This window comes from Limanda limanda, chromosome 5 (genome assembly GCF_963576545.1).
Source record: "Limanda limanda chromosome 5, fLimLim1.1, whole genome shotgun sequence".
NCBI lineage: Eukaryota > Metazoa > Chordata > Actinopteri > Pleuronectiformes > Pleuronectidae > Limanda > Limanda limanda.
In genome coordinates, this window is record NC_083640.1 from 21,147,578 (window position 1) to 21,163,197 (window position 15,620).

Consider the following 15,620-nt stretch of genomic DNA (forward strand, 5'->3'; position numbering starts at 1 on the left):
CATTAAAGAAACACTTTTTTATCAGGGTATGGCATGAATTCAATTGCACTTATTTGATAATTATCTGGTCAGTTAAGTAGCAGAGGGGGTTGTTAATCAGTTTCAGCTGCATTGGTGTTGATGGAATTAACAACAGGTGCACTAGAGGGGCAACAATGAGACTACCCCCAAAATAGGAGTGGTTTTGCATGTGGAGGCCATTTCAAGTTTCTCCCTCTTGATCACTTCGACTGGTTTTCCATTAGTGTTGGCTTTAGCTAGAGTCATTATCTCTACCGGGAGCATGAGGCGATTTCTTAACCCTACAGAAGTTGCACAGATTGTCCAACTCCTCCAGGATGGCACATCCATGCGTGCCGTTGCAAGGAGATCTGATGTGTCTCCCAGCATAATCTCCAGAACATGGAGGAGATTCCAGGAGACAGGCAGTTACTCTAGCAGAGCTGGACAGGGCCGTAGAAGGTCCTCAACCCATCAGCAGGACCGATATCTGCTGCGTTGTGCAAGGAGGAACAGGTTGAGCACTGCCCAAGCCCTACAGAATGACCTCCAGCAGGCCACTGGTGTGAATGTCTTTGCCCAAACAGTCAGAAACAGACTTCATGAGGGTGGCCTCAGGGCGCGACGTCCTGTAGCGTGCCCTGTGCTCACTGCCCAGCACCGTGGAGCATGATTGGCATTTGCTATAGAACACCAGAATTGGCATGTCTGCCACTGGTGCCCTGTGCTTTTCACAGATGAGAGCAGGTTCACCCTGAGCACCTGTGATAGACGTGAAAGGGTCTGGAGAAGCCAAGGAGAACGCTATGCTGCCTGCAACATCGTTCAGCATGTCCGGTTTGGTGGTGGGTCAGTGATGGTCTGGGGAGGCATATCCATGGAGGGACGCACAGACCTCTACAGGCTAGAGAACGGCAGTCTTACTGCCATTAGGTATCGGGATGAAATCCTTGAACCCATGGTCAGACCCTACGCTGGTGCAGTAGGTCCTGGGTTCCTCCTGATGCACGATAATGCCCGGCCTCATGTGGCAAGGGTATGCAGGCAGTACCTGGAGGATGAAGAAATTGATGCAATTGAATGGCCCTCACGATCACCTAACCTAAACCCGATTGAACACCTCTGGGACATTATGTTTCGGTCCATCAGACGCCGCCAGGTTGCTCCTCAGACTTTACAGGAGCTCACTGATGCCCTTAGACAGATCTGGGAGGACATCCCACAAGACACCATCCGTTGTCTCATAAGGAGCATGCCGCGACATTGTCAAGCATGCATACAAGCACGTGGGGGCCACACAAGATATTGAGAAGCATTTTGAGTTGCAGAAATTGAATTTTGGCAAAATGGACAAGCCTGCCACATCACTTTTTCACTATGATTTTCAGGGTGTCTATAAAAGTGAGCCCTCTGTAGGCTGAAAACTTTTATTTCCATCAAAGATGTGGCATCCTTTTGTTCCTAAGACATTAAACTGTCCATATCAGTATAAATATCCAACGTACATTTTTTTCACAATGAGATCTGATGTGTTTTCAAAGTGTTCCTTTAATTTTTTTGAGCAGTGTATATTGACTCCCACCAGAGGGCAGCACATCATCACATATGTTTTGTCACGGCTCAGTCGTGACTGGTGACTCCAAATCAAACATGACCACAGCAGTTATCCCCTATGACTCTCACTGTGGGTGAGACTTGAAAAATACTTAAGTAGAACCAGGGAACATCCGAAACAAAGCTCGGACATTACAGGAGTCAGATTGACTTTGCTCATGGGCTTTGAAGCGCACAGCACTTACACAAACACATTATAGTTTTTCTCGATTGCTTAAACACGATTTTCAAAACAGGGCCTCGTGTTTCAAAACACTACACACAATCATCACCACCACACACACAATCAGCAGAACACCTCCGATCCTTTGAAAAATGAAACACTCTTGTGAAAACTATACACTAATTTGTCAAAACCATATTTTGTTATATGACTTAATTCTGTTTGAACCAGTTACACCCTGCTGCTGCTAACCTAAAACACTTTTAGCTATTCCAGGTCTCAGTGATTAGAGTCCTGTAAGTGAAGTACACAGAGAAAGTGCAAATAGACAATAAATTCACAAAACTCTACACAACACCAATGCTGCAGACTCATGAAAATAGAATTTATTTCTCTCCATATTCCCAAATCAGTCAACATTGAGAATCAAAACAAAACACGTCCCAGTTTTCATGCTACTACAGGAGTGTGCATAACACTGTAAGCTCAGCAAATATCAGACAAGCAGAAAATTCTGTATCCAGTTCAGGTTTCAATGAGGACTACCTGAGCCTGGGGCCGGAGATCCTAAACCCTCCACCACCATGCCGAGAAAAAATCTTTGATTGAGTTTAGAAACGGAGAGTATGGTGTAAGGTATAGTACTGTAAACTGTGGATGGTGTTGAAACCAGTTCTGGACCAGAGCAGAGTGGTGGAATGACACATTGTCCCATATGACAATGTATTGCATCTGGAGCATGTGGTTTACAGCTGTGACGATGTTGTGCAATTGCTCCAAAAATGTGAGAATGTGAGGTGTATAGTAAGGGCCCATACTGGCATGACGGAGGAGGACCCCATTCTGTGTAATGGCAGCACAAAGGGTGATGTTGCCCCCACGTTGCCCTGGGACACTGATTATAGCCCCATGGCCAATGATATTTCTGCGTCTCCTTCTTGCTTTTGTCAGGTTGAACCCTGCCTCATCTATGGATATGAATTCATGCAGGATTTCCTCAGCATCCATCTGCAAAACTCTCCCAAATACAGTGAAAGACAAGATTGTGTAGTTCAGCATAGGTCTGTTATACAGTACATTTACATGATAAAGGTTACGTTTGCAGTATGCAACACCACAGTGCTAAAGTGAACAATACATCCTTCCACATACTCATCCCGCAGCCTTCTCCTCCTCTGTGGATTCCCACTTTCACCTTCACTCTTCTTCTTTTTTGAGCACAAGCTCCATTTTGGTTGAAGACAGGTGAACTCAGCTGATGCATTTGTATAGTGTTTTAACCTGATTGGTGTGTCTAAAATTAAGCAGTCATGTGTTTGCGCACCTGATGGCTGTGTTTAACCAATTGGCTCATAGGGTGGTCATTTGACAGTCAGTGCTTAGGAATTGCAAGCAAGTTACATATTGATATACTTCTGTGTCTAATGTGTACAAGTGTGTTTAGTGTTTTGCAGATCACTGTGTGTATTGTTTTGCAAAAAGTGTGAAGCTGACATTGTGCTTATAGTGGTGCAGATCTGGGCTCATGTTATGCTCCTTGAGTATAAGGTTTTGATAATTGTGTAATACTTTTGATTTTAGTGTTTAAGCAATCGAAAAAAACTGTAATTAACACTTTGTTGAGGTGGCCAAGATCCATTCATCTCCCAAATGCCACGTTTCCTCATTTCCAGGTTCTCCCAGATGATCCATCGACCCTGTTTGACCATTGGTACGTCTCTTCTGTCTCAAACTCCTCCATCATGTGTGTGATGTTGCTTTTGTGATGAGCCTGACGCTCCCATGTTGGATCCAACACATCCCTGATGTGATGAACTTCTTTAGACTGGTCAACTTCCTCCTTGTTGCCGTATGTAGTGACAAAGTTGGAATAACCGTATCTTCAGATTCCAGTGAGGGTTGTAACCACTCTTACTTTGGTACATTTGAATTTGTCCAGATGAGTTGCTTCGAGTAATTCCAATTTACTTCTCCTGTAAAGTTCAACAGGACATAGGAATTGTGAGGCCACTGTTTCACATGTGTGCCCATCTCTCTTTCCAGTTATTCCATTTTGTTGGGGGGGGGGGGGGGTATCTATTGTTTAATGCCACATATTCCAACCTGGAAGCACCACAGCTTGGGCTTCCCTTGCATCAATGTCTTGTTGATGTGAGCAATGTAATGATGGTTTCCTCTTTGAGTTGTTCAAGTGACATCAGTTCGTGCTCTTCACTGGCGTTTCTGTACCAGCTGGGAACAGATGTTTTGTCAATATGAAATCTTTTATTCAACTTCCAAATGCAGGAGACAGTTGTTCTCAGTGATGTCACAACCCGACATCCAGGGTTGTACCACAGTTTACTTTTTTCTTTCGATCCCTTGCTTACTGAGTAACACTACACTCTGGTTAATCATGTTAACGAAGTGATAATCAGTTTACCCCTGAGCCTTCATGTTTTGTTCTTTACCTGCCTGGCAGCACCTTGATCTGCTCCCACAATCCCATTGTTGTCCATTCATTAGGCCATTAGTTGCCGTACTGTCTCTCTGATTATGCACCGGCCTGGAAGACGCTGTGTGCTGTGTTCCTGCTGCCCCTGCTTACCTGTCCGCCTGTTTGTACACTGTGCAGCTGATGAGTCGTTTTCTGACAGCTCCCATTATTGCTCGCACGTACAGAGAGCTGTTTGTTATCCCACTAGAGGATGACAGAATTCCCCTCTGCCCTCATTACAGATCTAATTGTAACATGTCGGGGGAGAGACCTCTGTCCCCTGGCTTCCACTCTCAATCACTTTGCACCCCGATGAGTTCCCTCTGTGAATAACAGCAGGGCCTGACTGTCACTTTTGGTCTGGAGTCATTCAGTGAGATACCCATGCATTCTCCTCTGAGTAGCATCAGCCATAGATGTTTGGAAACTCTTTGTTCATGATGTTTTTGTTTGTCTACATCAGACCTTTTCCCAAAGGGGAGGAGAGGAAAAGAGCTTGCCTGGAATCCATGTCACAAATCAAAGTCCAACCGGGCTGTTATCTTCCCAGCAATTCTGAGGCCATAGTTTTGGATATCGACTACAAGTCTGGGACCCCCATGCAGAGGTGGGCCTCACCATCTACTACTGTAATGCTGGAAACATTTCCCAGATTCACAAACAGCTTCACTGAACCTCTTCTATCTGCTCATGTCACTGTTTAGTGCTGCAAAAGCTCCCTACTTGGCCAAATTCAAAGTCAGGAGGTGTGGAGTCAGTGAGCTGGAAAAAGAAGGTAAAGAAAATCACTGTCAAAGAAACCAGCTGAAGCTGCTTCTCAAACTGTGCACAGACAAATCATAACATCCTCCCCTCAGGTCTGATGTGTCGCTCCGATTCTGTGGACGACCCTAAGAGCGAGGAAGAGGCCAAGAGAATTATTTGGCAGGCAGCCATCTTTAAAGTGGGAGACGACTGCAGACAGGTCTCCATTTCACACCCTTTACCCATCACAATATCATCTAACATTAATTTCATGATATCCTAATGTGCCAGAGTGGTGGCCACTGCCCCTGGAGTAAGTTCATATAAAACCTCTCCTACTCTGTAGTACAGGTTCCACTATGATGATGTAACCCTCCCCCATTGATCGAGTGCATCCTAGATTGCAAATCTTGTGATCAGCTGGGCAGATAGACAGACTTTGGCATGTACGACTATTTCAGGAACCAGTATGGAGATGAATCCACGCTAGCTTTCCAGAAGGTAAACACAGAGGTTCCCGTCATCAGTCCTTTATACCTGTAAGACGATTCCTTATTTCTCAGCATTAACAGATATTCCTATTCTGATACTCTTCTTCTTTCAGGCAAGGTACAACTTCATCCGCAGCACGGCAGCTTACAGCCTACTGCTGTTCCTGCTTCAGATAAAAGGCAGACACAATGGCAACATCATGCTGGATAGCCAGGGCCACCTCATCCACATTGGTGTGTAGTGTGTGCATGTACTGAAGTTGATGTGTATGCGTGGCCCTGCTTTGAATGAAGGGCTGCACCACACTTTGTTTTGTTTGTGTTGTTCTTATCGTCATAGGCCTCTTGACATGACTCCTTAACAGAATGATAAAATAATAATAATAATTCTGGTGTCCCCTCCTCCAGACTTTGAGTTCATGTTCGAAAGTTCCCCCGGCGGAAAACTGGGCTGGGAGCCGGACATCAAACTAACCGATGCGATGGTGATGATCATGGGTGGCAAGATGGAGTGACGCCCTTCAAGTGGTTCATGGAGATGTGTGTGAGAGGCTACCTGGCTGTGAGGTGAGTCACATTGTGAATGTGACCCAGCTGTTTGAAGGTTTTTAGTTTTTTGCTCATCGTCTCTTTCTCCACCATCTTGGCAGCGATTCAACCCGGGTCTGAGTGAGAAAGACGCAGCTTCCTTCATCATTACAGTGTTTCTCAGTTGTTAACAAACAAAAAGCAAAAATTCGGCACAATTTGCACAACATTCACTTCATGTACCAATAGCTTGACCCAATTTGGCACTACTTCACACTCCCTTACCGCATTAGTTCAATGTTGTTGTCGATTGCTTAAGCACGATTTTCAAAACAGGGCCTCGTGTTTCAAAACACTACACACAATCTGCAGAACACCTCCGATCCTTTGCAAAATGAAACACTCTTGTGAAAACTATACACTAATTTGTCAAAACCATATTTTGTTACCATATGAAACACACATGTTTCATATGACTTAATTCTGTTTGAACCAGTTACACACTGCTGCTGCTAACCTAAAACACTTTTAGCTATTCCAGGTCTCAGTGATTAGAGTCCTGTAAGTGAAGTACACAGAGAAAGTGCAAATAGACAATAAATTCACAAAACTCTACACAACACCAATGCTGCAGACTCATGAAAATAGAATTTATTTCTCTCCATATTCCCAAATCAGTCAACATTGAGAATCAAAACAAAACACGTCCCAGTTTTCATGCTACTACAGGAGTGTGCATAACACTGTAAGCTCAGCAAATATCAGACAAGCAGAAAATTCTGTATCCAGTTCAGGTTTCAATGAGGACTACCTGAGCCTGGGGCCGGAGATCCTAAACCCTCCACCACCATGCCGAGAAAAAATCTTTGATTGGGTTTAGAAACGGAGAGTATGGTGTAAGGTATAGTACTGTAAACTGTGGATGGTGTTGAAACCAGTTCTGGACCAGAGCAGAGTGATGGAATGACACATTGTCCCATATGACAATGTATTGCATCTGGAGCATGTGGTTTACAGCTGTGACGATGTTGTGCAATTGCTCCAAAATGTGAGAATGTGAGGTGTATAGTAAGGGCCCATACTGGCATGACGGAGGAGGACCCCATTCTGTGTAATGGCAGCACAAAGGGTGATGTTACCCCCACGTTGCCCTGGGACACTGATTATAGCCCCATGGCCAATGATATTTCTGCGTCTCCTTCTTGCTTTTGTCAGGTTGAACCCTGCCTCATCTATGGATATGAATTCATGCAGGATTTCCTCAGCATCCATCTGCAAAACTCTCCCAAATACAGTGAAAGACAAGATTGTGTAGTTCAGCATAGGTCTGTTATACAGTACATTTACATGATAAAGGTTACGTGTGCAGTATGCAACACCACAGTGCTAAAGTAAACAATACTTCCTTCCACATACTCATGCCGCAGCCTTCTCCTCGACCGTGGATTCCCACTTTCACCTTCACTCTTCATATTGATATACTTCTATGTCTAATGTGTACAAGTGTGTTTAGTGTTTTGCAGATCACTGTGTGTATTGTTTTGCAAAAAGTGTGAAGCTGACATTGTGCTTATAGTGGTGCAGATCTGGGCTCATGTTATGCTCCTTGAGTATAAGGTTTTGATAATTGTGTAATACTTTTGATTTTAGTGTTTAAGCAATCGAAAAAAACTGTAATTAACACTTTGTTGAGGTGGCCAAGATCCATTCATCTCCCAAATGCCACGTTTCCTCATTTCCAGGTTCTCCCAGATGATCCATCGACCCTGTTTGACCATTGGTACGTCTCTTCTGTCTCAAACTCCTCCATCATGTGTGTGATGTTGCTTTTGTGATGAGCCTGACGCTCCCATGTTGGATCCAACACATCCCTGATGTGATGAACTTCTTTAGACTGGTCAACTTCCTCCTTGTTGCCGTATGTAGTGACAAAGTTGGAATAACCGTATCTTCAGATTCCAGTGAGGGTTGTAACCACTCTTACTTTGGTACATTTGAATTTGTCCAGATGAATTGCTTCAAGTAATTCCAATTTACTTCTCCTGTAATGTTCAACAGGACATAGGAATTGTGAGGCCACTGTTTCACATGTGTGCACATCTCTCTTTCCAGCTATTCCATTTTGTTGGGGGGGGGGGGGGGGGGGGGGGGGTGTATCCATTGTTTAATGCCACATATTCCAAACTGGAAGCACCACAGCTTGGGCTTCCATTGCATCAAGGTGTTGATGTTGATGTAAACTGGCGTTTCTGTACCAGCTGGGAACAGATGTTTTGTCAATATAAAATCTTTTATTCAACTTCCAAATGCAGGAGACAGTTGTTCTCAGTGATGTCACAACCCGACATCCAGGGTTGTACCACAGTTTACTTTTTTCTTTTGATCCCTTGCTTACTGAGTAACACTACACTCTGGTTAATCATGTTAACGAAGTGATAATCAGTTTACCCCTGAGCCTTCATGTTTTGTTTTTTACCTGCCTGGCAGCACCTTGATCTGCTCCCACGATCCCATTGTTGTCCATTCATTAGGCCATTAGTTGCCGTACTGTCTCTCTGATTATGCACCGGCCTGGAAGACGCTGTGTGCTGTGTTCCTGCTGCCCCTGCTTACCTGTCCGCCCGTGTGTACACTGTGCAGCTGATGAGTCGTTTTCTGACAGCTCCCATTATTGCTCGCACGTAAAGAGAGCTGTTTGTCATCCCACTAGAGGATGACAGAATTCCCCTCTGCCCTCATTACAGATCTAATTGTAACATGTCGGGGGAGAGACCTCTGTCCCCTGGCTTCCACTCTCAATCACTTTGCACCCCGATGAGTTCCCTCTGTGAATAACAGCAGGGCCTGACTGTCACTTGTGGTCTGGAGTCATTCAGTGAGATACCCATGCATTCTCCTCTGAGTAGCATCAGCCATAGATGTTTGGAAACTCTGTGTTCATGATGTTTTTGTTTGTCTACATCAGACCTTTTCCCAAAGGAGAGGAGAGGAAAAGAGCTTGCCTGGAATCCATGTCACAAATCAAAGTCCAACAGGGCTGTTATCTTCCCAGCAATCCTGAGGCCATAGTTTTGGATATCAGCTACAAGTCTGGGACCCCCATGCAGAGGTGGGCCTCACCATCTACTACTGTAATGCTGGAAACATTTCCCAGATTCACAAACAGCTTCACTGAACCTCTTCTATCTGCTCGTGTCGCTGTTTAGTGCTGCCAAAGCTCCCTACTTGGCCAAATTCAAAGTCAGGAGGTGTGGAGTCAGTGAGCTGGAAAAAGAAGGTAAAGAAAATCACTGTCAAAGAAACCAGCTGAGGCTGCTTCTCAAACTGTGCACAGACAAATCATGACATCCTCCCCTCAGGTCTGATGTGTCGCTCCGATTCTGTGGACGACCCTAAGAGCGAGGAAAAGGCCAAGAGAATTATTTGGGAGGCAGCCATCTTTAAAGTGGGAGACGACTGCAGACAGGTCTCCATTTCACACCCTTTACCCATCACAATATCATCTAACATTAATTTCATGATATCCTAATGTGCCTCAAGTATTTTAGCTAGAATTTCAACATAGTGGTTTGTGTTGACAGGACATGCTGGCTCTCCAGATCATCAGTCTGTTTAAGAACATCTTCCAGCTGGTGGGCCTGGACCTCTACGTGTTTCCTTACAGAGTGGTGGCCACTGCCCCTGGAGTAAGTTCATATAAAACCTCTCCTCCTCTGAAGTACAGGTTCCACTATGATGATGTAACTTTCCCCGGAACTCAAACCACTTCTCATTCCTCCTGTTTCTGATGTTCCACCACAGTGTGGAGTGATCGAGTGCATCCCAGATTGCAAGTCTCGTGATCAGCTGGGCCGACAGACAGACTTTGGCATGTACGACTATTTCAGGAACCAGTATGGAGATGAATCCACGCTAGCTTTCCAGAAGGTAAACACAGAGGTTCCCGTCATCAGTCCTTTATACCTGTAAGACGATTCCTTATTTCTCAGCATTAACAGATATTCCTATATTGACACTCTTCTTCTTTCAGGCAAGATACAACTTCATCCGCAACACAGCAGCTTACATCCTACTGCTTTTCCTGCTGCAGATAAAAGACAGACACAATGGCAACATCATGCTGGATAGCCAGGGCCACCTCATCCACATCGGTGTGTAGTGTGTGCATGTACTGAACTAGATGTGTATGTGTGGCCCTGGTTTGAATGAAGGGCTGCACCACACTTTGTTTGTGTTGTTCTTATCGTCATAGGCCTCTTGACGTGACTCCTTAATAGAATGATGAAATAATAAAATAAATTCAGTGTCCCCCTTTAACTTTGACACAGGAGCATTCAAATTATATCCTAAGTGATTGTGTGACTGCAGACTTTGGGTTCATGTTTAAAAGTTCCCCCGGCGGTAACCTTGGCTGGGAGCTGGACATCAAACTAACGGATGAGATGGTGATGATCATGGGTGGCAAGATGGAAGCGACGCCCTTCAAGCGGTTCATGGAGATTTATGTGAGAGGCTACCTGGCTGTGAGGTGAGTCTGTAGATGTGCTGTAGGAAATGATCACTGTACATTAAAGACAACACACACTGATAAAAGTTCCTCTGGTGAATCAGACCCTACATGGATGGAATCGTCTCCTTAGTTAACCTCATGCTGGACACTGGACTTCCCTGCTTCAGAGGACAGACCATCAAACTGCTCAAGTGAGTCAAGTGGAAGCGTGTGCATGTGTGTGACAGTGTGAATGTGACCGAGCTGCAATACACGTAAACTAGAATAAATAAAGGAAAGTAGTGTTAAGAAACTTAATTAATGCTGATGAGGGGTTTTCATGAAGCCTTCATGTAGAACTGCACTCCGATTGACTCTGTCTATGCTGTATTTTATATTGACTCCCACCAGAGGGCAGCACATAATCACATATGTTTTGTCACTGCTCAGTCGTGACTCTTGTGAACCCAAATCATACATGACCACAGCAGTTATCCACTATGACTCTCACTGTGGGTGAGACTTGAAAAATACTTAAGTAGAACCGGGGAACATCCGGAACAAAGCTCGGACATTACAGGAGTCAGATTGACAACTTTGCTCATGGGCCTTGAAGCGCACAGCACTCACACAAACACATTAATCAAAAACGTTGTTGACGTGGCCAAGATCCAATCATGTCCCAAATGCCACGTTTCCTCTTTTCCAGGTTCTCCCAGACGATCCATCGACCCTGTTTGACCATTGGTACGTCTCTTCTGTCTCAAACTCCTCCATCATGTGTGTGATGTTGCTTTTGAGATGAGCCTGACGCTCCCATGTTGGATCCAACACATCCCTGATGTGATGAACATCTTTAGACTGGTCAACTTCCTCCTTGTTGCCGTATGTAGTGACAAAGTTGGAATAACCGTATCTTCAGATCCCAGTGAGGGTTGTAACCACTCTGACTTTGGTACATTTGAATTTTATCCAGATGAATTGCTTCAAGTAATTCCAATTTACTTCTCCTGTAAAGTTCAACAGGACATAATTGTGAGGCCACTGTTTCACATGTGTGCCCATCTCTCTTTCCAGCTATTCCACTTTGATGAAGGGGGATTATCCATTGTTTAATGCCACATATTCCATATGGAAGCACCACAGCTTGGGATTCCCTTGCATCAAGGTCTTGTTGATGTGAGCGATGTAGTGATGGTTTCCTTTTTGAGTTCTTGAAATTACTTCTTCGGCCCACTGGTGTTTCTGTACCAGCTGGGAACAGATGTTTTGTCAATATGAAATCTTTGATCCATGACTTCACCTTTGAAAATAAAGATGCTTCTGCACTTGCTGGGCTTGATCTTCATTCTGGTTTGAGAAAGCTTTTCCAGCAGTCTCCCGGTGCAGGAGACAGTTGTTCTCAGTGATGTCACAACCTGACATCCAGGCTCTAATAATAAGCTCCATTGCCATCATATTGTGAAGGCCGATGAGGAGATAGATCCCTTTGCCATGACCTCAACTTCCAGTGGGTCTCGATCTGTGGTGAAGTCTGATGTTGTGACATAAAACTTGCTAACCCTAGAAGTAGTGTTTTATTTATGGTTTTATTGTTGTAGCAGGAAATTAAGATGTGGCCCATGGGCGTTTGTCATGTTGAGGAACAATACATGCAGATCCTTCCATCTTTCTCAGTAGTGTGGATCTGATGTCTTGTGACACTGCCTGCTGCTGTGGGACAGCGTGACGTGATCTCTGGGCTTTGACTCTTTCCAGCTGATACACCGGTGGGTTCATGGAAAAGCCTCCAGAAGTATTTGAAGAAAAAGCTGCTGATGGTTGTTTACGGCTGCATTCTCGATCCTCAATTTGGTTAATATTTCATGGCAGATGTCTGGAGGGGAAACATCTTGATGTATTTTTGATGAGATCAGATCAATGACTGTCATGGCTAGTCCCTGTGGTCCTGCAGGTGTACTCATCTAATCCCCTCAGCCGCACAAACAGCTTCCAATTCAAGGTGTGTGTGTGTGTGTGTGTGTGTGTGTGTGTGTGTGTGTGTGTGTGTGTGTGTGTGTGTGTGTGTGTGTGTGTGTGTGTGTGTGTGAGTGTGTGTGTGTGTGTGTGTGTGTGTGTGTGTGTGTGTGTGTGTGTGTGTGAGTGTGTGTGTGTGTGTGTGTGTGTGTGTGTGTGTGTGTGTGTGTGTGTGTGTGTGTGTGTGTGTGCGCACAACTGGCTGGACGTGCCTGTTTTGACTAAGTGACACTGTTTCTGCAAAGTTTCTGTTTTCTCTTGCATCACCTCTGAAATTGCCTTTGTTATATGAGTTCTCTTCTCTTTATGGGCCCATATCTGTCCCTCAGACCCCTGCAATTAATACAAGTAATCTTTTTTGCTTTATAGGTTTATTTCACTTTTCACAAATGGCATAATAAAAAAACAACCCTGCTGTGAATAATGATCAAATCGAAAAATACACTAAGAAATAATATACCAACACATCTTCCAATGAGTTTACCTGACTCTGAGGTAACAAGAGAGCTACGGAAAAGTAAAGACTGTTCTGGATTTCACATGACACACACACACACTAACACACACACACACACACACACACACAAACATTCACTGTAATTCCACATCTCCTTAGTCATCACATGTGTTAAAGTGCCGGCCGTCTTGTGACACATTCATACTTCCTGAACTGCGCCATGCCCTGTATGCCAGCCATGTGCTCGGCAATAATTAACTCTTCTCCGAGCTGTTCCAGCCATTAAAGCAGTAAGGAGTGACGCTGAGTAGAAAGGGCCACTTGTCCAAAGGCCGGGGCAGACAGTCAGGCCTATTGATGAGATGCTCCAGCTAATCAGGAATAGTGGCTGTAATGCCCTGAATAGCAGCGTTGATGGGGAAGGGGAAACCAGTGGCACACAAAAGTCAGGCTGTCCTTTTCGTCACCGCTGCCACAATCGGGGATTCTTTTTTTTTTTAATGTTCACGTCATTGAGGCATCGGCTAAATCTGGATCCTGACTGTCGGCTGTTTGGCTTTAAGAGACACCTGCATAACAACATTGACATTTGGAATGTGGCTGTAAAATGAGAGTGAAGAGAAAAGAAATTCAAAAGGAGTTCACTGTGTTTTTAAATGAATGTTTTAGCTCAGGGGAATAATTTAACAGTTCTCTCCCTCAATGTCTTAGTCAGTCTAAGGATGACGGTATTATGTTTCTGTTTGTGATATGAAACAGGTTGAACCATATTAATATAAAGAGATTGACATTTATGGGGACATGAGTTGCAACTTATCTAAAAAACCTAACTTCTCCAATGATGGATCGCTTATCTAATGAAGACACACATTGTATGTTGCATATAAATCACCAATGTCACCGCTACTATAGAATAAGCTTCTATGCAACTTTCCCACTGTACAGTATGTGAGGGATAAATGCATATACTTTGAATAACAGCTCCTGTTTGACTTCCCTCATTGTGTCACTGGAAAAAGGGCGAACAAAGCAACAAGCTACAGTCTTAAAACAATCATAACTTTCAAATGAACTCTTCTCAACCAGAAAGTAACACAACTTTCAGACTGTTTGGTTTTACAGGCCAATTGAATGGCAACTGAGTGTAATTTTCCTTCTGTGAGAACAGTGACCGGTTCATTTCCCTCCCAACGGTGCAGTTTCATTTGTAGTTTCCACAGTTTGCGTGTGGCTGCAGGGGAGGGGCAGGGTCTTCTGTCCTGGGCAGTTAGCCACTGTTGATCAGCTGTGTTATCTGAGGGTGTGAGGACTTAAGGGAGGTGTCCGAGCCTGCAGGCTGAACCAACACAGTGGCTGTTTACCTGCCAGCTTAAAGCCGATGGGCAACAAACCCGGACTCACAAACTCAAATGCAAACAAATATACTGTTCATCCAATGAAACTGGTCTGTATCTGCATCACAAATCAACGTCATATAAAAGCTCCTCCGTGTCCTCCTCTGAAGAAAGGACTCCCCCAGAATTCTCTAAGGACATGTCAAAGCGCACACTGGGGCCCAAACTCCTCTCTCTCCCTTTCTCTCTGTCTTTTTTCTCCCTGTTTCTCGGTGCCCACGTGTTGTGCGCTCTTGGTCCGGGCTGCTGAATGAGCCCCAGTGTTTCGCCCTCTCCTTATCGTGTGACCTTTGATCTGTTTGGACAGCGTGACCAACACAGGCTGCAGAGCAGGAGGGAGCCGAGGGATCGAGCTGGAGGAGGCCCGGCACCATTTAGATTGTAAAAGGCCCCGAAAGACACCTTGAGAATACAAAAAAAAGTAACGAGCATCAAATATATATCATATATTAGATTTGAAGGTATTATATGTACTACTCTTTCAGGGCTTCACTGGGTCCTGGAAAACCTACGCACTGACTCCCATTTCAAGAAAACTCTATTGTCAGCAGATTTTTCTCTCTGTGCAGCATCATGGCATCACTTGTTTGCATTTAGAAATGGGTTAAAAATAGATATTCAGCCTTTGCCCCCTGTGCACCTTCCTCCCTCTTCTGTCCCCTCGTCACCCTCTTTCCTCTGCTGCCTCTCCTGACGTCCTCACCCACCTCCGCTTCTCTCCGTTCTCTCACTGTGACGCTCTTTACTTGTTGTCACTGCATTGACGTGTGTTCATTATACCCGTGACCGTCCAGATTCATACCAGCTATGGATCTTTAAAGCACAATTGTTTTGGAAAGCTGATTCTCTTTGTTTAAAAAATACATTTCTGGCTGTTTTCATGTATTTATAAGTATAATAAGCCTTTTATCCGTCTAATACTTATTTGTTTTCTTGATGATACATTATCCCTTCTTTCCATAGCTGGGATATTTCAGTGTCAAATGCACGTTTAATATTTCCTTTTTATTTGTCAGCAGTAAACACTGATGCAGTGACGTGTGTTTGCCCAGCAGAGGGCTGAAGCGTCAGCAAACTGCAGGACGCTCAGGAGCGGTGAATCTCAAACAGGCTGCATGAGGAGAAGTGAAAAGGAGCAAAGCTTCTCCAAAATTCAGTTTTACTGTTTCCTCTGTATATTTTTTTGACTTTTCAATTCTATATCTCTTTCATCTTCTATTTCAAATAATAACTCAACACTTCTGTTTG

The 15,620-nt window shown here is 44.3% G+C and overlaps 1 protein-coding gene across 1 annotated transcript; it reads left to right on the forward strand.

Moving 5' to 3' along the window:
• The first annotated feature begins 6,020 nt into the window (after positions 1–6,020).
• LOC133002150 (putative phosphatidylinositol 4-kinase alpha-like protein P2) lies at positions 6,021–11,293 on the forward strand. Its single transcript, XM_061071913.1, is given in 11 exon segments — positions 6,021–6,055; positions 8,982–9,125; positions 9,223–9,293; positions 9,376–9,482; positions 9,565–9,702; positions 9,818–9,943; positions 10,047–10,167; positions 10,385–10,524; positions 10,526–10,548; positions 10,628–10,717; positions 11,215–11,293. Coding segments are annotated over 11 exon segments (1,074 nt in total).
• The last annotated feature ends 4,327 nt before the right edge of the window (positions 11,294–15,620 follow it).